At 45.5% G+C, this 26668-nt stretch overlaps 1 protein-coding gene across 1 annotated transcript in view; it reads left to right on the top strand.

The window, feature by feature from the left end:
* Positions 1 to 21454, top strand: part of LOC134357007 (gastrula zinc finger protein XlCGF26.1-like) — a 107337-nt gene extending 85883 nt beyond the window's left edge. Inside the window, exons 2-4 of the mRNA XM_063068310.1 lie at positions 12612 to 12674; positions 14767 to 14937; positions 17150 to 21454. Coding sequence (XP_062924380.1) covers positions 17846 to 19792 — 1947 coding nt within the window. The 5' untranslated portion in view covers positions 12612 to 12674; positions 14767 to 14937; positions 17150 to 17845 and the 3' untranslated portion in view covers positions 19793 to 21454. The remainder of the gene's footprint in view (positions 1 to 12611; positions 12675 to 14766; positions 14938 to 17149) is intronic.
* Positions 21455 to 26668: the final 5214 nt, after the last annotated feature.

The following is a 26668-nucleotide window of genomic DNA, read 5'->3' as shown; positions in this document are numbered from 1 at the left end:
GTGAGAAGTGTCACGAACATAGGTCGGAAGGGATTGAACAAGGGGTCCTCGACACTGTTTTATCACCCCTTGTTCAATCCCTTCCGACCTATGTTCGTGACACTTCTCACGCTCTTAAACTTTTCGATGATTTTAAGTTCCCTGGCCCCCACCGCTTTATTTTCACCATGGATGTCCAGTCCTTATATACTTCCATCCCCCATCAGGAAGGTCTCAAAGCTCTACGCTTCTTTTTGGATTCCAGACCTAATCAGTTCCCCTCTACCACCACTCTGCTCCGTCTAGCGGAATTAGTCCTTACTCTTAATAATTTCTCCTTTTGCTCCTCCCATTTCCTCCAAACTAAAGGTGTAGCTATGGGCACCTGTATGGGTCCTAGCTATGCCTGCCTTTTTGTTGGGTTTGTGGAACAATCTATGTTCCGTGCCTATTCTGGTATCTGTCCCCCACTTTTCCTTCGCTACATCGACGACTGCATTGGCGCTGCTTCCTGCACGCATGCAGAACTCGTTGACTTTATTAACTTTGCCTCCAACTTTCACCCTGCCCTCAAGTTTACCTGGTCCATTTCCGACACCTCCCTCCCCTTTCTAGATCTTTCTGTCTCTGTCTCTGGAGACAGCTTATCCACTGATGTCTACTATAAGCCTACTGACTCTCACAGCTATCTGGACTATTCCTCTTCTCACCCTGTCTCTTGCAAAAACGCCATCCCCTTCTCGCAATTCCTCCGTCTCCGCCGCATTTGCTCTCAGGATGAGGCTTTTCATTCTAGGACGAGGGAGATGTCTTCATTTTTTAAAGAAAGGGGCTTCCCTTCCTCCACTATCAACTCTGCTCTTAAACGCATCTCCCCCATTTCACGTACATCTGCTCTCACTCCATCCTCCCACCACACCACTAGGAATAGGGTTCCCCTGGTCCTCACCTACCACCCCACCAGCCTCCGGGTCCAACATATTATTCTCCGTAACTTCCGCCACCTCCAACGGGATCCCACCACTAAGCACATCTTTCCCTCCCCCCTCTCTCTGCATTCCGCAGGGATCGCTCCCTACACAACTCCCTTGTCCATTCGTCCCCCCCATCCCTCCCCACTGATCTCCCTCCTGGCACTTATCCGTGTAAGCGGAACAAGTGCTACACATGCCCTTACACTTCCTCCCTTACCACCATTCAGGGCCCCAAACAGTCCTTCCAGGTGAGGCATCACTTCACCTGTGAGTCGACTGGGGTGATATACTGCGTCCGGTGCTCCCGATGTGGCCTTTTATATATTGGTGAGACCCGACGCAGACTGGGAGACCGCTTTGCTGAACATCTACGCTCTGTCCGCCAGAGAAAGCAGGATCTCCCAGTGGCCACACATTTTAATTCCACATCCCATTCCCATTCTGACATGTCTATCCACGGCCTCCTCTACTGTAAAGATGAAGCCACACTCAGGTTGGAGGAACAACACCTTATATTCCGTCTGGGTAGCCTCCAACCTGATGGCATGAACATTGACTTCTCTAACTTCCGCTAGGCCCCACCTCCCCCTCGTACCCCAGCTGTTACTCATTTTTATGCACACATTCTTTCTCTCACTCTCCTTTTTCTCCCTCTGTCCCTCTGAATATACCTCTTGCCCATCCTCTGGGTCACCCCCCCCCCCCGTCTTTCTTCCCGGACCTCCTGTCCCATGATCCTCTCGTATCCCCTTTTGCCTATCACCTGTCCAGCTCTCGGCTCTATCCCTCCCCCTCCTGTCTTCTCCTATCATTTTGCATCTCCCCCTCCCCCTCCAGCTTTCAAATCCCTTACTCACTCTTCCTTCAGTTAGTCCTGACGAAGGGTCTCGGCCTGAAACGTCGACTGCGCCTCTTCCTATAGATGCTGCTTGGCCTGCTGCATTCACCAGCAACTTTGATGTGTGTTGCTTAAATATAACACGGCATTTTTTGGGGTTTTTTTAGGTTTTTTGCGTCTGTATTTACTAAGGAAACTGGCATGAAGTCTATGGAATTAAGGGAAACAAGTAGTGAGATCATAGAAACTGTACAGATTGAAAAGGAGGAGGTGCTTGCTGTCTTGAGGAAAATTAAAGTGGATAAATCCCCAGGACCTGACAGGGTGTTCCCTCGGACCTTGAAGGAGACTAGTGTTGAAATTGCAGGGGCCCTGGCAGAAATATTTAAAATGTCGCTGTCTACAGGTGAGGTGCCAGAGGATTGGAGAGTGGTTCATGTTGTTCCGTTGTTTAAAAAAGGATCGAAAAGTAATCCGGGAAATTGTAGGCCGGTAAGTTTAACGTCGGTAGTCGGTAAGTTATTCGAGGGAGTACTAAGAGACAGAAACTACAAGCATTTGGATAGACAGGGGCTTATTAGGGAGAGTCAACATGGCTTTGTGCGTGGTAGGTCATGTTTGACCAATCTATTGGAGTTTTTCGAGGAGGTTACCAGGAAAGTGGATGAAGCGAAGGCAATGGATATTGTCTACATGGACTTCAGTAAGGCCTTTGACAAGGTCCCGCATGGGAGGTTAGTTAGGAAAATTCAGTCGCTAGGTATACATGGAGAGGTGGTAAATTGGATTAGACATTGGCTCAATGGAAGAAGCCAAAGAGTGGTAGTAGAGAATTGCTTCTCTGAGTGGAGGCCTGTGACTAGTGGTGTGCCACAGGGATCAGTGCTGGGACCATTGTTATTTGTCATCTATATCAATGATCTGGATGATAATGTGGTAAATTGGATCAGCAAATTTGCTGATGATACAAAGATTGGAGGTGTAGTAGACAGTGAGGAAGGTTTTCAGAGCCTGCAGAGGGACTTGGACCAGCTGGAAAAATGAGCTGAAAAATGGCAGACAAGTGTGAGGTATTGCACGTTGGAAGGACAAACCAAGGCAGAACATACAGGGTAAATGGTAAGGCACTGAGGAGTGCAGTAGAACAGAGGGATCTGGGAATACAGATACAAAATTCCCTAAAAGTGGCGTCACAGGTAGATAGGGTCATAAAGAGAGCTTTTGGTACATTGGCCTTTATTAATCAAAGTATTGAGTATAAGAGCTGGTTTGTTATGATGAGGTTGTATAAGGCATTGGTGAGGCTGAATCTGGAGTATCGTGTTCAGTTTTGGTCACCAAATTACAGGAAGGATATAAATAAGGTTGAAAGAGTGCAGAGAAGGTTTACAAGGATGTTGCCGGGACTTGAGAAACTCAGTTACAGAGAAAGGTTGAATAGGTTAGGACTTTATTCCCTGGAGCGTAGAAGACTGAGGGGAGATTTGATAGAGGTATATAAAATTATGATGGGTATAGATAGAGTGAATGCAAGCAGGCTTTTTCCACTGAGGCAAGAGGAGAAAAAAACCAGAGGACATGGGTTAAGGGTGAGGGGGAAAAAAGTTTAAAGGGAACATTAGGGGGGACTTCTTCATACAGAGAGTGGTGGGAGTACGGAATGAGCTGCCAGACGAGGTGGTAAGTGCGGATTCTTTTTTAACATTTAAGAATAAATTGGATAGATACATGGATGGGAGGTGTATGGAGGGATATGGTCCGTGTGCGGGTCAGTGGGACTAGGCAGAAAATGGTTCGGCACAGCCAAGAAGGGCCAAAGGCCTGTTTCTGTGTTGTAGTTTTTCTATGGTTTCTATCGTTCGTAGCATTAATACGAAGTTTCTGGGATTACATTGCTGTAGTTAACATATTTAAATATAAACCCAGTCGACACATGGGTATTAAACCTTCCAATTGTACAGGATACAAATATAATATACAAAAAAACATGAAAAAGGAAAAAATATATACCCCAAAAGAAAAGCTAACCTAAATAATACTAACCAACTAAACTAAAGAAAGAAAAACATGGGCTGTTGTGTAACATTAAAAAAAAGAACCATTAGTGTCTTTGACTCCGCTCCTCTCGACATATATTAAAAAGAAATAGAATAGGTTTGGAAAAGGTCAAATTACATCATATGGAAGTGTTGAATAAATGGCCTCCAAGTCTTTTCGAATTTAATAGAGGGGTCATAAATAACACTTCTAATTTTTTTGTAAGTTTAAACAGAACATAGTTTGAGAGAACCAATGAATTGTGGTGGGAGGATTGATCTCTTTCCAATTCAGCAAAATGGATCTTCTAGCCATCAATGTAAGAAATGCAATCATCCGACGAGCTGAAGAGGTTAAATGATTTGGTTCTATCATTGGTAGCCCAAAACTTGCGGTAATAGGGTGAGGTTGTAAATCAATATTCAGAACAGTTGAAATAATATCAAAAATATCGTTCCAGTATTTTTTTAAAAAAGGACATGACCAAAACATATGAGTTAAAGAAACTATCTCAGAGTGACATCTATTGCATATAGGATTTATATGAGAGTAATAACGAGCTAATTTATCCTTGGATATATGAGCCCTGAGCACTACTTTAAACTGTATCAACGCATGTCTGGCACATATAGAGGATTAGCTAACTAATTGGAGAATATTTTTCCCAGTTTTCAATGTAAATTTGAAGGCAGAGTAGAGTCAATGACATGGTTTTTAGCAGTATGGAGGAACAGAGGGATTTTAGAATCCAGATCCATAGATCCCTCTAAATTTCTATGCAAGTTGATAGGGTTGAAATGAAGGCGTATGGGGTGTTGGCTTTCATTACTCAGCGATTGAAGAAATAACAAGCAAGATAGACAAAGGAAAATCAGTTGATATTGTGTTCTTGGAGTTTCTAATAGAGTTTTGAGGAAGTAGAGCGGCTACAGAAGGACAAACAAATTAGGAGAATCAGCAAAGTAGCAGCAGATGGAATGTAGTGTGGGGTCATGCCCTTTGGTAGAAGAAATAAAAGCACTGACTATTTTCTAAATGGAGAGAAAACAGAAAATTTGCAGGGTGAATTAATGTTGAGGATAGCAAATGTGATGTCAGAATCAGAATCAGGTTTATTATCACCGGCATGTGTCATGAAATTTGTTAACTTAGCAGCAGCAGTTCAATGCAATACAAAATATAGAAGAAAAAAATAATATTGAGTAAAGCTATTAATTACAGTATACATATATTGATTAGATTAAAAATAGTGCAAAAAAAAGAAATAATATATATTTAAGAAGTGAGGTAGTGTCCAAGGGTTCAATGTCCATTTAGGAATTGGATGGCAGAGGGGAAGAAGCTGTTCCTGAATCACTGAGTGTGTGCCTTCAGGCTTCTGTATCTCCTACCTGATGGTAACAGTGAGAAAAAGGCATGCCCTGGGCGGTGGAGGTCCTTAGTACTGGACGCTGCCTTTCTGAGACACCGCTCCTTGAAGATGTCCTGGGTACTTTGTAGGCTAGTATCCAAGATGGAGTTGACTAAATTTACAACCCTCTGCAGCTTCTTTTGGTCCTGTTCAGTAGCCCCCCACCCCCATACCAGACAGTGATGCAGCCTGTCAAAATGCTCTCCAAGGTACATCTATAGAAGTTTTTGAGTGTATTTGTTGACATACCAAATCTCTTCAAACTCCTAACAAAGTATGGCCACTGTCTTGCCTTCTTTATAACTGCATCAATATGTTGGGACCAGGTTAGATCCTCCGAGACCTTGACACCCAGTAACTTGAAACTGCTCACTCTCTCCACTTCTGATCCCTCTACGAGGATTGATATGTGTTCCTTCGTCTTACCCTTCTGGAAGTCCATAATCAGCTCTTTCGTCTTATTGAGTGTCAGGTTGTTGCTGCAGCACCACTCCACTAGTTGGTATAACTCACTCCTGTACGCCTTCTCATCACCACCTGAGATTCTACCAACAATGGTTGTATCGTCAGCAAAGTTATAGATAGAATTTGAGCTATACCTAGCCATGGGTATATAGAGAGTAGAGAAGTGTGCTAACCACACACACCTGAGGTGCACCAGTGTTGACCATCATCGAGGAGGAGGAGATGTTATCACCAATCTGCACAGACTACGGTCTTCCAGTTAGGAAGTTGAGCGTTCAATGTGACCATTCATTTCAAGAGAACTAGAACATAAAAACATGAATGTAATGTTGAGACTTCATAAAGCAGTGGGAGTATTGTGAGCAGATTTGTGCTCCTATCTTAGCAAATTAACCCTAATCCTAAAACTACCTGTCCCTTCAACTATTTTTGTATCATCTGCAAACTTTGCAACAAACTCATCAATTCCATCATCCAAATCATTGATGTATAAGGTAAAAAATAATCAGAGCTAATACAGACCCCTGTGGAATACCACTAGTCTCTGGCAGCCAACCAGAAAAGGCTCCCTTTATTCTCACTCTTTGCCTTCTGCCCACCAGCCCCTGCTCTATCCATGTTGGAACCTTTCCTGCTTGTTAAGCAGCCTCATGATTGGCACCTTGTCAAAGGCCTTCAGTAACTCGAAGTACACAGTATCAACCAATTTTCCTTTGTCTATCCTGTTGTTATTTCTTCAGTCCCTGAGTAATGAAAGCAAACACCCCGCATGTCTTTTGAACCACCCTATCAACTTGCGTGGAAACTTAAAGGGATATCTGATGTGAACCCTAATATTCCTCTGTTCCTCCACGTGGCTAAAAATCCTGTCATTAACTCCGTACCCTGCCTTCAAATTTGTACTTCCAAAGTAAATCACTGCACTTTACTGGAGCACGAAGCATATGTAAGCATCAAGACGTGTTTGAACCTCCTGGCCACTTGGGGTGCAGCAGTGAGAGTAATGTTGTTACAGTGGCAGAAATCCATGTAAACGTTACATTGTGGTTTACAAATCTCTCCGGCCTCCTATCTCTCCTCACCTGCCTCTCACATCCCCCTGAGTTTCCTCCTTCTTTCCTTCCTCCCATGGCCCACTCTCCTCCCCCATTACATTTCTTCATCTCCAGCCCTTTTCCCACCCAGCTGGCTTCACTTATCACATCTTAGCTATCCCTCACCCCAACCCCCTGATTCCGACGTCTTCTCCCTTCACTTTCAATCCGAAGAAAAGTCACTGTTCGAAATGTAAAGGTGGGAAGTATGTTCCCACTGCGACCCAGTTAGCGTGCACACCCTCAAAACCTTTTGCTTCACGGATCTGGACTGTCTTATGCTGCTACGTCGAGCTCTCTGGCTGCCTAGAGAATTCATGCCTGTTATTATTACAGCTGTGTATATCCCACCTCAGGCTAATGCCATCCTGGCTCTCAATGAACTTTGCAAAGCTATCAATTTCCATGAGACCACACACCCAGAGGCTGCTTTTACCACCGCTGGAGACTTTAAACAGGTTTCGCTGACCAGAGCTTACCTGAAGTTATGCCAACACGTCGAGGTGAGCACACGGGGAGGAAGCATACTCGACCACTGCTACTGTCTCTTCCATAACACTTACAAAGCATTTCTCCGTCCTCCGTTTGGGAAGTCTGACCATTCCTCCATCTGGTTCCTGCCCACCTACAGGAAGAAACTCAAACAGGAAGCAGCCACAGAGAAAACCATCCACTGCTGGTCCAGCCAATCAGACTCAATGTTACCACTGCTTTGATAGCATCACTTGGGAGGTATTTTGAGTCAAGAACATCTCCAAATACACGGAGGTGATCACAAGCTTCACTCAGAAGCGCACTGAAGCTATTGTTCCCCAAAAATAGGTCTGGGTCTATCCGAACCAGAAGCCTTGGGTAAATAACTGTGTGTGTGTTGCTCTCAGCGCGAGGGATAACCCCTTCACCTCCAGAGAGCAACAGGAGCTCAGGGGTTCCACTATGATTTACGTAGAGCCATCAAGCTGGCAAAATGGCAACACAGGGACAAAATCCAGTCACAACTCTGCGACAGTAACACAAGCAGCGTATGGCGAGGACTGCGCGCCGTCGTGGAAGTGCAGCCAACGTTGCCACCTCGCTACCAGATGAGCTAAATGTTTTTTACGCTCAGTTCAAGGTCGATAGGACTGAACCCCCCAGAGCCGCCGAAGAGACTTGCATCTTGGTCATCTTCGAGCCTGAGGTATGTACAACATACTAACATGTCAACAGCCACATCCGAGGGCACGTCCTCAAAGTGTGTGCCGAACAGCTGGCTGGTGTGTTTATGGACATTTTTAATCTCTCCCTCTCCCAGAGTGCAGTGCTCTCCTATTTCAAATTGTCTATCATTGTCCCTGTACGTAAGAAAACCAAGGTAGCATGCCCGAACGACTGGCGCCCTGTCACACTCACTTCAGTTATAAGCAAACGCTTTGAGAGGCTGGTTAAAGACTACATCTGCAGCATGCTACCACCCACACTGGACCCCCTACAATTCACCTACCGAAGGAACCAGTCTACCGAAACGCCATAGCCACAGCACTACACACCGTCCTCACTCACCTGGAGAAGAGGAATGCATACGTTAGAATATTGTTCCTGGACTACAGTTCAGCATTCAACACCATAATTCCCCCTGGACTTGACAGGAAGCTCAGAGACTTCGGCCTGCACACCTTGTGCAGCTGGATCTTAGACTTCCTATTGTATTGCCAACAGGTGGTCAGGATAGGCTCCCTCACCTCTGCCCCTCAACACGGGTTTAGTCCCTTTACACCCACATATAGCTCCAATCTGCTGATCAAATTCGCAGATGACATGACATTGAGCGGTCTTATTCCTAGCAGTGATGAGACAGCCTACAGAGGAGAGGTTAACACCCTGACACAGTGGTGCCAAGATAACGATGTCCAAAAAGCAAAAAGAGCTGATTGTGGACTACAGGAGGAACGGAGACAGGCTTGCCCCGATCAACATCAATGGGTCTGCAGTTAAGAGGGTGAGTAATCTCAAGTTCCTCGGTATACACATCACCGATTATCTCACCTGGACTGTACACACCACCGGCTTTGTGGCAAAAAAGCACACCAGCGTCTCTTTCACCTCAGCGACTGAAGAAGTTTGACATGGACCCCCAGATCCTCAAGACCTTCTACAGGGGCACCACTGACAGCATACTGACTAAAAAGGCAATACAGAGAGAAAAAATGAGGTATGAACGCAAGCTAGCTAGGAAAATAAAGGAGGATAGCAAAAGTTTTTTTAGGTATGTGAAGAGAAGGAAGATAGTTAAGAACAATGTTGGGCCCTTGAAGAATGAATTGGGAGAAATTATTATGGGAAACAGAGAAATGGCAGACGAATTTAATAAGTACTTCGGATCTGTCTTCACTAGGGAAGACACAAGCATCTCCCAGATGTATGGATGGGCCAAGGACATAGGGTAACAGAGGAACTGAAACAGATTGACATTAGGAAGGAAATTGTGATGAGTAGACTGATGGGACTGAAGGCTAACAAATCCCCGGGTCCAGATGGTCTGCATCCTAGGGTACTAAATGAGGTGGCTCTGGAAATTGTGGATGCATTGGTGATCATTTTCCAATGTTCCTTAGATTCAGGATCAGTTCCTGAGGATTGGCGAATGGCTAATGTTATCCCACTTTTTAAGAAAGGAGGGAGGGAGAAAACAGAGAACTATTGCCCTGTTAGCCTGACATCAGTAGTGGGGAAGATGCTAGAGTCCATTATTAAAGATGAAATAGCGGCATATCTTGATAGCAGTGATAGGATTGGGCCGAGCCAGCATGCATTTACCAAGGGCAAATCACGCTTGACTAATCTATTGGAATTTTTCAAGGATGTAACCAGGAAGATAGACGCGGGAGATCCAGTGGACGTGGTGTACCTTGACTTTCAGAAGGCATTCGATAAGGTACCACATAGGAAATTGGTGGGTAAAATCAGAGCTCATGGCATTGGGGGGAGGATATTGACATGGATAGAAAACTGGTTGGCAGATAGAAAGCAAAGGGTAGCAGTGAATGGGTGTTTCTCGGAATGGCAGGTGGTGACTAGTGGGGTGCCACAGGGCTCGGTATTGGGACCACAGCTGTTTACGATTTACGTCAATGATTTAGAGGAAGGCATTGTGAATAGCATCAGCAAGTTTGCTGATGATACTAAGCTGGGTAGCAGTGTGACATGTGATGAGGGTGTTAGGAGAATTCAAGGTGAATTGGATAGGCTGTGTGAGTGGGCAGAAACTTAGCAGATGGCATTTAATGTGAATAAGTGTGAGATTATTCACTTTAGGAGCAAGAACAGGAAGGCAGATTATTATTTGAACAGTGTGGAGTTAGGTAAGGGAGAAATACAAAGAGATCTAGGAGTACTTGTTCATCAGTCTCTGAAGGTGAATGAGCAAGTGCAGCAGGCAGTGAAGAAGGCTAATGGAATGTTGGCCTTTATTACAAAGGGAATTGAGTACAAGAGCAAGGAAATCCTTTTGCATTTCTACAGGGCCCTGGTGAGACCACACCTGGAGTATTGTGTGCAGTTTTGGTCTCCAGGGTTAAGGAAGGACATCCTGCTGTGGAGGAGGTGCAGCGTAGGTTCACTAGGTTAATTCCTAGGATGTCCGGACTGTCTTACGCAGAGAGGTTAGAGAGTTAAGGAGATTGAGGGGGGATCTGATTGAGACATATAAGATTATTAAGGGATTGGACAAGATAGAAGCAGGAAATATGTTCCCGATGCTGGGAGAGTCCAGTACCAGAGGGCATGGTTTAAGAATAAGGGGTAGGTCATTTAGGACAGAGTTGAGGAGGAACTTCTTCTCCCAGAGAGTTGTGGAGGTGTGGAACGCGCTGCCTCAGAAGGCAGTGGAGGCCAATTCTCTGGATGCTTTCAAGAAGGAGCTAGATAGGTATCTTATGGATAGGGGAATCAAGGGTTATGGGGACAAGGCAGGAACCGGGTATTGATAGTAGATGATCAGCCATGATCTCAGAATGGCGGTGCAGGCTCGAAGGGCCGAATGGTCTACTTCTGAACCTTTTGTCTATTGTCTATTGACTAGCTGTATCACTGCCTGGTTTGGGAACTGCACCAACCTGGATCGCTGGCTACTGCAGAGAGTGATACGAACAGCCCATCGCATCTGTGGATGTGAACTTCCCTGAGGACATTTATAGCAGCAGGTGCAGAAAGAAGGCCTGGAAGATCATCGGGGACACCAGTCACCCAACCATAAGTTGTTTCGGCTGCTTCCGTCTGGCAAACAGTACCGCAGCATTAAAGCCAGGGCCAACAGCTTCTTTCTACAAGACTAAGGAGCTGGTGGTAGACCTGAGGAGAGCTAAGGCACCAGTTACCCCTGTTTCCATCCAGGGGGTCAGTGTGGACATGGTGGAGGATTACAAATACCCGGGGATACGAATTGACAATAAACTGGACTGGTCAAAGAACACTGAGGCTGTCTACAAGGAGGGTCAGAGCCGTCTCTATTTCCTGAGGAGACTGAGGTCCTTTAACATCTGCCGGACGATGCTGAGGATGTTCTACGAGTCTGTGGTGGCCAGTGCGATCATGTTTGCTGTTGTGTGCTGGGGCAGCAGACTGAATGTAGCAGACACTAACAGAATCAACAAACTCATTTGTAAGGCCAGTGATGTTGTGGGGATGGAACTGGACTCTCTGACGGTGGTGTCTGAAAAGAGGATGCTGTCCAAGTTGCATGCCATCTTAGACAATGTCTCTCATCCACTACATAATGTACTGCTTGGGCACAGGAGTACATTCAGCCAGAGACTCATTCCACCGAGATGCAACACAGAGTGTCATAGGAAGTCATTCCTGCCTGTGGCCATCAAACTTTACAACTCCTCCCTTGGAGGGTCAGACACCCTGAGCCAATAGGCTGGTCCTGGACTTATTTCCTGGCATAATCTACATATTACTATTGTGACGAGAATACACATAAATTAAGATGTTTGCTGGCCTGGGCTTGCACCAGTGGCATCAGCAGTTGGTCTGCCACCTGTCCTCAGGGGAGGGAGAGATAAGGAACAATGAAGCAGCATTTGGAGATGTTAATGAAGGAGCCATCAGTCTGGTTATTGTCCAGAGCGGCTCCCGCTTTGAACCCTGAACTGTTTGAAGTGATGGACAGGCGATCTGGAGATGTGTAGTGAAGGGATGGGAGAGAGAGAGCTGTCTGGAGCGGCTCCCCCTTTGAACCCTGAACTGTTTGAAGTGATGGACAGGCGATACCCCAGCAGGGGGATAAAAAGGGACCGGTTCGCTAAGGCAGGGACACACGACACCCGCGGTAACGAGACCCTGGAAGCGGTGCGCCTCTCACGAGTCGGTGGGCAGTATCGGACAACGCACAGGGTGGAAAGGTATGATCAGCGGGAACCCGGTGTGTGTCCGCCCTTGCTTGGGTGCCGGGTTCACTGCAGAGGATCGACCGCATCTGGAGGAGGGGTCACAGTCGGTGACCTCAGGTGACATCACAAAGGACCCGCCCGAAAGCTGCTTGTGAGCGATATCGCCGGTCTGTGAGTGGAGCCGTGTCTGAATGATCAGTCGTTCTCTCTCTCTCTCCCCCCACGTTGTCCATCGCCACGCAACGATTACTGCGAACTGAACTAAATTGGACTGAACTTTGTGTCACTTTGAAATTGGTCATTTACCCCTAGACAACGATAGAGCTTGATTGATGCTGTTATCTTAATTCTGTGCACATGTGTGTTTATCATTGCTGAACTGTTGCATTTATTATCCTTTCGATTACTGTGTTGCTTGTTTCTTTAATAAAACTTTCTTAGTTCTAGTAATCCAGACTCCAACTGAGTGATCCATTTCTGCTGGTTTGGCAACCCAGTTACAGGGTACGTAACACTATTTAACTATTTATGGTTTTATTACTATTTAATTATTTATAGAAACATAGAAAATAGGTGCAGGAGTAGGCCATTCGGCCCTTCGAGCCTGCACCGCCATTTATTATGATCATGGCTGATCATCCAACTCAGAACCCCGCCCCAGCCTTCCCTGCATACCCCCTGACCCCTGTAGCCACAAGGGCCATATCTAACTCCCTCTTAAACATAGCCAATGAACTGGCCTCAACAGTTTCCTGTGGCAGAGAATTCCACAGATTCACCACTCTGTGTGAAGAAGTTTTTCCTAATCTCGGTCCTAAAAGGCTTCTCCTCTATCCTCAAACTGTGACCCCTCGTTCTGGACTTCCCCAACATCGGGAACAATCTTCCTGCATCTAGCCTGTCCAATTCCTTTAGGATCTTATACGTTTCAATCAGGTCCCCCCTCAATCTTCTAAATTCCAACGAGTACAAGCCCAGTTCATCCAGTCTTTCTTCATATGAAAGTCCTGCCATCCCAGGAATCAATCTGGTGAACCTTCTTTGTACTCCCTCTGTGGCAAAGATGTCTTTCCTCAGATTAGGGGACCAAAACTGCAAACAATACTCCAGGTGCGGTCTCACCAAGGCCTTGTACAACTGCAGTAGTACCTCCCTGCTCCTGTACTCGAATCCTCTCGCTATAAATGCCAGCATACCATTCGCCTTTTTCACTGCCTGCTGTACCTGCACGCCCACTTTCAATGACTGGTGTATAATGACACCCAGGTCTCATTGCACCTCCCCTTTTCCTAATCGGCCACCATTCAGATAATAATCTGTTTTCCTATTTTTGCCACCAAAGTGGATAACTTCACATTTATCCACATTAAATTGCATCTGCCATGAATTTGCCCACTCACCCAACCTATCCAAGTCACTCTGCATCCTCTTAGCATCCTCCTCACAGCTAACACTGCCAACCAGCTTCGTGTCATCCGCAAACTTGGAGATGCTGCATTTAATTCCCTCATCCAAGTCATTAATATATATTGTAAACAACTGGGGTCCCAGCACTTAGCCTTGCGGTACCCCACTAGTCACCGCCTGCCATTCTGAAAAGGTCCCGTTTATTCCCACTCTTTGCTTCCTGTCTGCTAACCAATTCTCCACCCACACCAATACCTTACCCCCAATACCGTTTGCTTTAAGTTTCCACACTAATCTCCTGTGTGGGACCTTGTCAAAAGCCTTTTTAAAACCCAAATATACCACATCCACTGGTTCTCCCCTATCCACTCTACTAGTTACATCCTCAAAAAATTCTATGAGATTCGTCAGACATGACTTTCCTTTCACAAATCCATGCTGACTTTGTCCGATCATTTCACCGCTTTCCAAATGTGCTGTTATCACATCCTTGATAACTGACTCCAGCAGTTTCCCCACCACCGACATTAGGCTAACCGGTCTATAATTCCCTGGTTTTTCTCTCCCTCCTTTTTTAAAAAGTGGGGTTACATTAGCCACCCTCCAATCCTCAGGAACTAGTCCAGAATCTAACGAGTTTTGAAAAATTATCACTAATGCATCCACTATTTCTTGGGCTACTTCCTTAAGCACTCTAGGATGCAGACCATCTGGCCCTGGGGATTTATCTGCCTTCAATCCCTTCAATTTACCTAACACCACTTCCCTACTAACATGTATTTCACTCAGTTCCTCCATCTCACTGGACCCTCTGTCCCTTACTATTTCTGGAAGATTATTTATGTCCTCCTTAGTGAAGACAGAACCAAAGTAATTATTCAATTGGTCTGCCATGTCCTTGCTCCCCATAATCAATTCACCTGTTTCTGTCTGCAGGGGACCTACATTTGTCTTTACCAGTCTTTTCCTTTTTACATATCTATAAAAGCTTTTACAGTCCGTATAAAAGCTGTTACAGTCCATAAAGCTTTTATGGTGCAACTGTAACGAAAACCAATTTCCCCCGGGATCAATAAAGTATGACTATGACTATTAGTCTTTTAAATTACCATGTCGCACAGATTTTCACTCCCTTGCGTTGTAAGTTTAACTAGGTTCTAATTCTAATTCTGTTTACTCATTTCCACAGATGCTGCCAAACCCGCTGAGCGCCCTGCGGGGCTTCAGCATGCGGCAACCGGCCCAGGCCCTCGCTATCAGGTGCGCATGTGCAGGAATCGCGGCCAGTTCCGGGCTATTGCGCGCATCACTTCTCGCGCATGCGCTCAGTAGACGATAGGTTCTGGCGAATCAGCAGCAGGTAAGAGCGAATCTCCGGTCGGGTTTTTCATCTGCACCGACATCCGAACCGCGACTGAGGGACAATTGTTACGAGCTACGGACACATCGTGGCCCCACACCCCGGGACGTTCCTGCTCCTTTCCTTCTCTCAGCCCCGCGATCCGTACCAGGGCCTGGGGAAGCTGTCTGCTGATGAGGGCAGCAGCTGGCGCAATCTCTGAGACGCATGCGCCTCTCTGGGCCCGTCCGATAGACGGGTCTCTCGTTTGAGGGATTTCTGGGTAAAGAGGCAGCCATGGGTGACAATCCCTTGTATTCGTGCTTGAGAACGCAGGTGAAATGATTGGAATGGAAAGCTGTTGGGTCTCTCAGACACAGCCTGCCTCCAGCTTTCTAAATCCCTACGATTAGGAAGTTGATACAAGAATATATTCACAAATAAAAGAAAATCTGCAGATAAATCCAAGCAACACCCACAAAATACTGAAGGAACTCAGCAGGCTAGGCAGCATCTATAGAAACGAGTGCAGTCGACGAACAAGTGCTACGCCTGCCCCTTCACTTTCTCCCTCACTACCATTCAGGGCCCCAAACAGTCCTTCCAGGTGAGGTGACACTTCACCTGTGAGTCTGTTGGGGTCATATACTGTGTGCAGTGCTCCTGGTGTGGCCTTCTGTATATCAGTGAGACCCGAGGCAGATTGGGAGACCACCGAGTACCAGAAAAAGTGGGATATCCCAGTGGCCGCCCATTTTAATTCCATTTCCCATTCCCTTTCCAATATGTCTATCCATGGCCTCCTCCACTATCGTGATGAGGCCACACTTAGTTGGAGGAACAACACCTTGTACACCATCTGGGATTCTCCAAACTAATGGTATAAACATCAATTTCCCCATCCCCTTTTCCCTCTCTCATTTTATCTCCTTGCCTACCCATCGCCTCCTTCTGGTGCTCCTCTCCTCTTTTCTTTCTTCCATGGCTTTCTGTCCTCTTCTATCAGTCACCCCCTTCTCCAGCCCTGTATCTCATTCACCAATCAAATTCCCAGCTCTTTACTTCATCCCTCCCCTTCAAGCTTCACCTTTCACCTTGTGTTTCTCTCTCCCCTTCCCCCACCTTCCAAATCTACTCCTCCAGTCTTGCCAAAAGAGACTTGGCCTGAAACGTTAGCTGTACTCTTTTACATAGATGCTACCTGGCCTGCTGAGTTCCTACATTTTGTATGTGTTACAAGAATATGTTTCTGAGTTAATCTTGGATGAAGAGTTTTCCAGTCAATGAAAATGTGAAAGGGTTGCATGGGGGGGGGGGGACAACAAAATATTTAAAACAGATTTAGTTCTTGAGAAAATCACTTTTTTTGTACCTCATCTTGTTGAGAACATGTTTTCTACCATTCTCTTTGGATACATAACAATATAAACAGCTTTATTGTGGATAACAAGTCACCCGTAGCTTTCACATCACAAAAATGCCATACTGCAAATGGAAATGCTACTGCTCTCCACTTCATATTCATTAGCATTGCCATAATTGATGCATCCAGTACCATCAGTGGGGCAGAGCGCGCAGAGTCATCATAAACTCTCCAGGTTCCACAATGTAATACCATGTGCTCTTTGTAGATAGACAGATAATTTATTCATCCCAAAGGAAATTAAAATGCCACAGTAACATTACAAGTGCACAGATATACAAGAATACAAATATTAGAAGAGAAGTATGGAAGAATAAAAATGAAGTTACCTCTAATAGGAGGGGGGCATCACATCCCGGTTGACTCCTTAGCGAGCCTAATGGCCGAGGGTAAGAATGACCTCATATAGTGCTTTTTGGAGCAGTGCAATTGTCTCAGTCTATTGCTAAAAGTGCTCCTCTGCTCAGCCAAGGTGGCATGCAGAGGGTGAGAAACATTGTCCAGAATTGTCAAGATTATGTGGCACATGAACAGAAGTTGAAATAATACAAAGGAGAGAGCCAGCCTGAGCTACTTCACAGATTGAAGACGGGCAGAAATGGCCCGTTCTGATATGGACAGAAAAACAGTCAGAACTGGATGGTCAGTTCAGATCCCTGATCGGTCCCAGTTAGAAGATCAGGAGTGGTTTCTCAAACTTCGATTAAACCTCGCTGTAATAGTGTGAATTCAGACATCGCCATAGAGACTAAAATTATCTCATCTGAAATGTCCTTCACCCATTGATGCCTTTTGCAAATCTTTTTACAGGTTGGAAATGACAAAGAATTTTTGTGCAGGAATCGCACACAACAGCAGCATTAGGTTTGTGAGCTTTAATGCCTCTGTCCAGATATTTATGGAGTGATCAGATACCAATAATGAAGAAGTATCTCATCCCTGTTGGAAACATGCTTTGTGCCTGAAGTGAAGTTTTATGTTGTAACTCTGTGAAATCCACTGGAAGCGGGTTGCTGAGAACACGCTGACATTTGATCACTTGAATTTTCTCAGTGTGGGGTTCTCTCACTCAGCGAGCCACAGAAACACAAGTGAATTCACAGAGAAGAGAGGCCATTCACCTGATGTTTGTGTTGGACAGGATCTGCTCAGTCACTCAGCCTGAAGATACATCAGCAAGTTCTTATTACAGTGAGATGGTTCATCTGTTCTGTCTGCAGGAAGCAATTCATTCAGTCACCCAAGCTGACGATACATTAGAAAATTCACGTCAGTGAGGGACTGTACACTTGCTTCGTGTGTAGGAAGAGATTTACTCAGTCTGCCAACCCCGACACACACCATTCAGTTCAGAAAGGACAGAGACTTCAACGGTTCCGTGTGTGGAAAGAGATTCACTCGGTCGTCTGATCGCATTGGTGAGAGACTGTTCACCTGCTTAGACTGTAGGAAGGCATTGATTTTTCATCTGATCTATTAGCACACCTGTCACTTCACACTGGGGAGATGTTCACCTGCTCAGACTGCGGGAAGAGATTCAACCGATCATCTGCCCTATTGGTACACCAGCGAGTTCACACTGGGGAAAAGCCATTCAACTGTTCAGTGTGTGGGAAGGGATTCACTCTGTCATCTAACCTATTAGCACATCAGCGAGTTCATACTCGAGAGAGGCCATTCACTTGTTCAGTGTGTGGGAAGGGATTCACTCGATCATCTGCCCTGTTGGTTCATCAGCGAGTTCACACTGGGGAGAGGCCATTCACTTGTTCAGACTGTGGGAAAGGATTCACTCAGTTATCTCACCTACAAGCACATCAGCGAGTTCACACTGGGGAGAGGCCGTTCACCTGTTCAGTGTGTGGGAAGGGATTCAGTCGATCATCTGCTCTATTGGTACATCAGCGAGTTCACAGTGGGGAGAGGCCGTTCACCTGTTCAGTGTGTGGGAAGGGATTCACTCAATCATTTCCCCTATTGGTACACCAGCGAGTTCACACTGGGGAGAGGCCATTCACCTGTTCAGACTGTGGGAAGGGATTCACTCAATCATTTGACCTACAGGCACACCAGTCAGTTCACACTGGGAAGTGGCCATACACCTGCTCAGACTGTGGGAAGGGATTCATTACGCCATCTAAGCTAAAGATACATCAGCGAGTTCACACTGGGGAGAAGCCTTTCACCTGTTCAGACTGTGGGAAGCAATTTACTTGGTCATCTGACCTATTGGCACACCAGTCAGTTCACACTGGGGAGAGACCTTTCACCTGTTTGGACTGTGGGAAGGCATTCACTCAATACTCCCACCTACAGACACACCAGCGAATTCACATGGTAGAGACGCCGTTCACCTGCTCAGACTGTGGGAAGGCATTTTCTCAGTCATCCCACCTAAAGACACATCGGCGAGTTCACACTAGGGAGAGGCCATTCACCTGTTCAGTGTGTGGGAAGGGATTCACTCGGTCACGTCACCTACAGGGACACCAGCGAGTTCACACTGGGGAGAGGCCTTTCACCTGTTCAGTGTGTGGGAAGGGATTCACTCGATCATCTGTGTTATTGGCACACCAGCGACTTCATACTGGAGAGAGGCCGTTCATCTGTTCAGTCTGTGGGAAGCGATTCACTCGATCATGGGACCTACAGGCACACCAGCAAGTTCACACTGGTGAGAGGCCATTCACCTGTTCAGTGTGTGAGAAGGGATTTACTCAGTTATCTTCCCTGCAGGCACACCAGCGTATTCACACTGGGGAGAGGCCATTCACCTGTTCAGTGTGTGGGAAAGGATTTACTCGATCCTCTGTGTTATTGGCACATCAGCGACTTCACACTGGGGAGAGGCCGTTCACCTGTTCAGAATGTGGGAAGCGATTCACTCGATTATGTGGCCTACAGGCACACCAGGGAGTTCACACCGGGGAGAGGCCATTCACCTGTTCAGTGTGTGGGAAGGGATTTACTCGATCACATGACCTACAGACACACCAGCGTATTCACACTGGGGCGAGGCCATTCACCTGTTCAATTTGTGGGAAGGGATTCACACAGTCATCTTCCCTGCAGGCCCACCGACGAGTTCACACTGGAGAGAGGCCGTTCACCTGTTCAGTGTGTGGAAAGGGATTCACTCAATTATCTTCCCTACAGGCACACCAGCGAGTTCACACTGGGGAGCGGCCGTTCACCTGTTCAGTGTGTGAGAAAGGATTCACTCAATTGTATTCCCTAAAGACACACCAGCGAGTTCACACTGGGGAGAAGCCATTCACCTGTTCAGTGTGTGGGAAGGGATTCACTCGATCACATGACCTGCAGACACACCAGAGAGTTCACACTGGGGAAAGGCCTTTCACCTGTTCCGTATGTGGGAAGGGATTCATTCGATCGTCTAATCTCAAGGTACATCAGCGAGTTCACACTGGGGAGAGGCCATCTACCCGCTAAGAATGTGGGAAGGGATTCCCTTGGTCATTGGACTTGACGCAGCAGTCAGTTCACACTGGGGAGAGGCCATTCACCAGTTCTCACTGTGTGAAGAGGTTTATTCTATCATATGATCTACAGGCACATCAGTCATTTCAAACTGGGGAGTGGCTTAACACATGCTCAGACTTTGGGAAGCGATTCACTAAGCCATCTAAACTGAAAGTACATCAGGGAATTCACAGTGGGGAAGGGTTGTTCACCTGCTTTGACTGTGGGAAGGGATTCACTTGGTCATCTACTGGCACACCAGCCAATTCACACTGGGGAGATGCAGTTACCTGCTCAGACTGTGGGAAAGCTTTGACTCAGTCATATCACCTGCAGACACTCCAGTAGTTGCTGAATACAGAGGCAAGTTCAAAAGTGACTTGATGGTGAATTCTGCAATTATTGCTGCTGCTCTTCACACCCAGTTCTGCACCTGAGTTTCAGCTTTTGGACAGCTAAGACCATATGACGAAGGAAACAGAGTGGGAAGGAAGGGGTGTCAAGGCATTGAATGACAGTGTAGCAATGTTTGGAAGTTGATTGAGAAAATAAATTAGGGTTACTTAGACTGTTGACACATTCAATGCCTGTTGACATGGAGTGTATTGCTTGTGGAAGCTCGCTGTGTTGAACTGGCTACTGAATTCTTACAAAAGGAGTGGCTGGATTGGTGTCATTTGGTAAAGGGTGACAATGCTTGAAAATGCTTTCAATGGCACTGTTCTTACCCAGAAGTCTCTGAGCTTAAGAATATACTATCACTGTGAATCGAGTGCGGAGCTGCTAACAGTCCAAATGTTGTGCCAAAGGACACGCTTGCGTTCAGTGGAGAAAATATTCCGGAAATCGGTGCACTGGACCACCCAGGCGCAGTTGAGATGTTGCTATCTAAAGCTAAGGATTTGTGACTCAGACGAAAAGTATAGTTCTGCACTGGTAAGAGCACACTGGGGGTACGTTATTCACCTGCTCCATCTGTGGGAAGGGATATATTCAGTCTCCCAATTTACAGAAACACCAGTGAATTCATGGGAGGCAGTTTAAATAATTGTGTTGAATTTTGAACCATCAAAATTGGTGAATCTAGTTGCAAGTTCAAGACTGACTGTTGGTGTCAGATTCTACAGTTATTGCTGCTGTTCATCACACCTGGAACTGAACACGAGGGGTTTGCTCTAATAATATTAGTCTTTCATTGGACTTGAGTCAAATATTGTGGATTTGTCTGAATAAATCTGTCCAGCAACACTTTGATTTATGTGCTAACACAGAAAATGTTCTGTGAAGAGCTCAAGAATGCAGTGAGCTATCCCGTGGAATTAATAAAATCAGAATGTCATCATGAGTGAATTGGTGTTTAGTAGGTTCTGGTTAATTGGCGCACCATTTGGCACAATTAAGAGGCTATCCCAATTAGCTGAAGTTTACCATAGAACATAGAATAGTACAGCACAGTACAGGCCCTTCAGCCCACAATGTTGTGCTGACCGTCAAACCCTGCCTCCCATATAAACCCCCACCTTAAATTCCTCCATATACCTGTCTAATAGTCTCTTAAACTTCACTTGTATATCTGACTCAGGCAGTGCATTCCACGCACCAACCACTCTCTGAGTAAAAACCCGTCCTCTAATATCCCCCTTAAACTTCCCACCCCTTACCTTGAAGCCATGTCCTCTTGTATTGAGCAGTGGTGCCATGGTGAAGAGGCGCTCGCTATACACTCTATCTATACCTCTTAATATCTTATACACCTCTATCATGTCGCCTCTCATCCTCCTCCTCTCCAAAGAGTAAAGCCCTAGCTTCCTTAATCTCTGATCATAATCCATACTCTCTAACCCAGGCAGCATCCTGGTAAATCTCCTCTGTACCCTTTCCAATGCTTCCACATCCTTCCCATAGTGAGGTGACCAGAATTGGACACAGTACTCCAAGTGTGGCCTAACCAGAGTTTTATAGAGCTGCATCATTACCTCGCGACTCTAAAACTCTGTCCCTCGACTTATGAAAGCTAATACCCCATAAGCCTTCTTAACTACCTTATCTACCTGTGAGGCAACTTTCAGGGATCTGTGGACATATACCCCCAGAACCCTCTGCTCCTCCACACTACAAAGTATCCTGCCATTTACTTTGTACTCTACCTTGGAGTTTGTCCTTCCAAAGTGTACAACCTCACACTTCTCCGGGTTGAACTCCATCTGCCACTTCTGCATCCTATCAATGTTTCTCTGCAATCTTCAACAATCCTCTACACTATCTACAACTCCACCAACCTTTGTGTCGTCTGCAAACTTGCCAACCCACCCTTCTCCCACATCCAGGTCGTTAATAAAAATCACGAAAAGTAGCGGTCCCAGAACAGATCCTTGTGGGACACCACTCGTCACAACCCTCCAATCCAAATGTAGTCCCTCCACCACGACCCTCTGCCTTCTGCAGGCAAGCCAATTCTGAATCCACCTGGCCAAACTTCCTTAGATCCCATGCCTTCCGACTTTCTGAATAAGTCTACCGTGTGGAACCTTGTCAAATGCCTTACTAAAATCCAGATCACATCCACTGCACTACCCTCATCTATATGCCTGGTCACCTCCTCAAAGAACTCCATCTGACTTGTTAGACACAATCTGCCCTTCACAAAGCCATGCTGACTGTCCCTGATCAGACCATGATTCTCTGAACACCCATAGATCCTATCCCTAAGGATCTTTTCCAACAGCTTTCCCACCACAGACGTAAGGCTCACTGGTCTATAATTACCCAGACTAGCCCTACTACCTTTTTTGAACAAGGGGACAACATTCGCCTCCCTCCAGTCCTCCAGTACCATTCGGACATATAGATCCTAGCCAGAGGCTCAGCAATCTCTTCCCTCGCCTCATGGAGCAGCCTGGGGAATGTTCCGTCAGGCTCTGGGGACTTATCCGTCCTAATATACTTTAACAACTCCAACACTTCCTCTCCTTTAATATCAACATGCTCCAGAACATCAACCTCACTCATATCGTCCTCATCGTCATCAAGTTCCCTCTCATTGGTGAATACCGAAGAGAAGTATTCATTGAGGACCTCGCTCACTTCCACAGCCTCCAGGCACATCTTCCCACCTTTATCTCTAATCGGTCCTACCTTCACTCCTGTCATCCTTTTGTTCTTCACATAATTGAATGCCTTGGGGTTTTCCTTTACCCAACTCACCAAGGCCTTCTCATGCCCCCTTCTTGCTCTTCTCAGCCCCTTTTTAAGCTCCTTTCTTGCTACCCTATATTCCTCAATAGACCCATCTGATCCTTGCTTCCTAAACCTCATGTATGCTGCCTTCTTCCACCTGACTAGATTTTCCACCTCACTTGTCACCCATGGTTCCTTCACCCTACCATTCTTTATCTTCCTCACTGGGACAAATTTATCCCTAACATCCTGCAAGAGATCCCTAATCATCCACCTCATGTCCATAGGACATTTCCCTGCATAAACATCATCCCAATTCACACCCACAAGTTCTAGCCTTATAGCCTCATAATTTGCCCTTCCCCAATTAAAAATTTTCCAGTCCTCTCTGATTCTGCCCTTTTCCATGATAATGCTAAAGGCCAGGGAGCGGTGGTCACTGTCCCGCAGATGCTCACCCATTGAGAGATCTGTGACCTGACCCGGTTCATTACCTAATACTAGATCTAGTATGGCATTCCCGCAGTCAGCCTGTCGACATACTATGACAGGAATCCGTCCTGGACACACTTAACAAACTCTACCCCGTCTAAACCCTTGGAACTAATCAGGTGCCAATCAATCAATATTAGGGAAGTTAAAGTCACCCATGATAACAACCCTGTTATTTTTGCACCTTTCCAAAATCTGCCTCGCAATCTGCTCCTCGGTATCTCTGCTACTACCAGGGGGCCTATAGAATACCCCCAGTAGAGTAACTGCTCCCTTCCTGTTCCTGACTTCCACCCATACTGACTCAAAATGGGATCCTGCTACATTACCCAACCTTTCTGTAGCTATAATAGTATTCCTGACCAGTAATGCCACCCCTCCTCCCCTTTCCCCCCCCCCCTCTATCCCTTTTAAAGCACTGAAATCCAGGAATATTGAGAATCCATTCCTGCCCTGGTGCCAGCCAAGTCTCTGTAATGGCCATAAATACATCATAATTCCATGTATGTATGCAAGCTCTCAGTTTCATGGAAATAGTTTAAAAGTAAATGTACCATTTAACTGACAGATTATGTACTTAAATGAAAACAAAGAAGAACACAACCAATACTATTGACAGTATCATAAAACTGTATCAGTTTCTAATAATTTTTGAATGGGTAATTAATCCAATGCCTGTTGCCATATTCTTTGATTGACTGTAAATCAACAAATCAGTGTAGGCACCTTGTGTAGAATATTGTCTGCCTTAATCCAATACTTTCGACAATTGCATCCTCTAAACCTTCATTTTCATTGTAACATATAAGATGATTGTCAATACCTTCAAATTCATCATAGTTCCCAATTCTTGAAGGAATGAAATTGTTTCATTTTCACTCCCGGCCGTTTCTGACATTTCCAAGCCTGAATGCTTAAAATCGCAGTGAGCAGAACAGTTCTGAATTGTCTTACTACTTATTTCTTGCCAACTATCAGTGACAAAAATCACTGCTTTTTCAACACAAACACAAGCAATTGACAATATTTAAAAACTCTTTGCTCTAAGCATGGTGTACTGTCTTCTGCCACACAAGTGATTGCAACTGAGGCTACTTGAGAAAATGTTCAGTAACAGTTTCCAGTCCTAGTTAAGTGGAGAGTACCCCAAATAAAGGAAGGAATACCTGGCTATTTTCTCGATCTTTTTCCTAAGTTTTCTTAAATAGGCGGCTGCCCCAATTAACTAGATCCATTATACTTACACACTAATTCTCGACAAATATTACCTACCATCTGCATGATTACACTTTATACAAATTCACTATAGAACACTATGCACATTAGAGGCACTTTGGCTCACAAAATTGTGCCAGTCTTTTAAACTGTATGATCAATCTAACAATCCCCTCCTACACAGCCCTCCATTTTTTTAACAATCACCTATCTAAGAGTTCCTAAGTTTCATCAACACTGTCTTCGAAACATCTTAAATATCTGCTGGGAAGATAGAAGAACCAACGTCAGTGTGCTAAATGAAGCAAAAACAACAAGCAATGAAGCCTACGTCATCAAGAACCAACTAAGATGGAGCAGTCATGTTGTTCGGAGGAAAAACAAACGTCTGTCGAAACAGATCTTCAACTCCCAGCTTAAAGAAGGCAAACATAAAAGAGGCGAACAACAGAAGAGATTCAAAAACGTCTTAAAAGCCAACATGAAGAAATGTAACGTCGACATCAACAATTGGGAAACCAATGCCAAGGACAGAAAACTCTGGCAAGTCATTATCCGAGAAGGAACAGCAACTTTCGAAGCCAACAGATGCGCAGAATTAGAAGAAAAGAGAAGAAAATGGAAAGAGAGGCAGCAACAGCCAAAGCCTGATCTGCCATCTGGATCTACCTGTCCTAAATGCGGAAGAACTTTCAAAGCCAAGGTTAGACTCCTAAGCCACTTGAGAGCCCATAAATAGATCAACAGAACGAAGACCATCATCCTTGACCTCGAAATACACTGATGTATCTGCCTCTACTATAAAGCATGGCAGGGCGTTCCACCTACATGCCATACTCTACATCAAAAGTACCTCTGACATTGGACCCTATACTTTCCTCCAATGACCTTAAAGTAATGCTCACTCGTGTGAGCCACTTCCACCCTACGAAGGAAAGTCTCTGATTATCCACTCAATCCATACCTCTTATCATCTTGCACAATGCTATCAAATCAACTCCTACTCCAATCCAAAGAGGAAAGCTCCAGCTCACTCAATCTATCCTTATAAGACATTCATAGAAAACCTACAGCACCATACAGGCCCTTCAGCCCACAAAGCTGTGCCAAACATGTCCTTACCTTAGAAATTACCTGGGGTTACCCATAGCCCTCTATTTTTCAAAGTTCCATGTACCTGTCCAGGAGTCTCTTAAAAGACCCTATCATATCTGCCTCCACCACTCTCGCTGGCAGCCCATTCCACACACTGTCTCCTTTCTGCTTAAAAACCTCACCCCAGACATCTCTGTATCCACTTCCAAGCACCTTAAAACTGTGCCCTCTTGCGCTAGCCATTCCAGCCCTGGGAAAAAACCCCTGACTATCCACACGATCAATGCCTCTCACCATCTTATACACAAATACACTTATACACATTCAGTCAGCATCTTGGTAAATCTCTTCCGCACACTCTCTAAAACATCCACATTCTCTCTATAATGAAATGACCAGAACTGAATACACTTTTCTAAGTGTAGCTTACACTTGGAGGTGCAACATTTACCTCCCAACTCATGAACTAATGAAGGCCAGCACATCATACAAGAAGAGAGGCTGTACTTGATCTGGTATTGGGAAATGAACCTGGTCAGGTGTCAGGTCTCTCAGTGAGAGAGCATTTTGGAGATAGTGATCACAATTCTATCTCCTTTACCATAGCATTGGAGAGGGATAAGAACAGACAAGTTAGGAAAGTGTTTAATTGGAGTAAGGGGAAATATGAAGCTATCAGGTAGGAACTTGGTAGCTTAAATTGGGAACAGATGTTCTCAGGGAATGTACGGCAGAAATGTGGCAAATGTTCAGGGGATAGTTGAGTGGTATTCTGCATAGGTACATTCCGATGAGATGGAAAGAGTGGTAGGGCACAGGAATTGTGGTGTACAAAGACTGTTGTAAATCTAGTTAAGAAGAAAAGAA

This window comes from Mobula hypostoma, chromosome 15, assembly GCF_963921235.1.
Source record: "Mobula hypostoma chromosome 15, sMobHyp1.1, whole genome shotgun sequence".
Classification (NCBI taxonomy): domain Eukaryota; kingdom Metazoa; phylum Chordata; class Chondrichthyes; order Myliobatiformes; family Myliobatidae; genus Mobula; species Mobula hypostoma.
The sequence above is the reverse complement of the archived record's forward strand: the minus strand, read 5'-3'. Positions and strand labels throughout refer to the sequence as shown.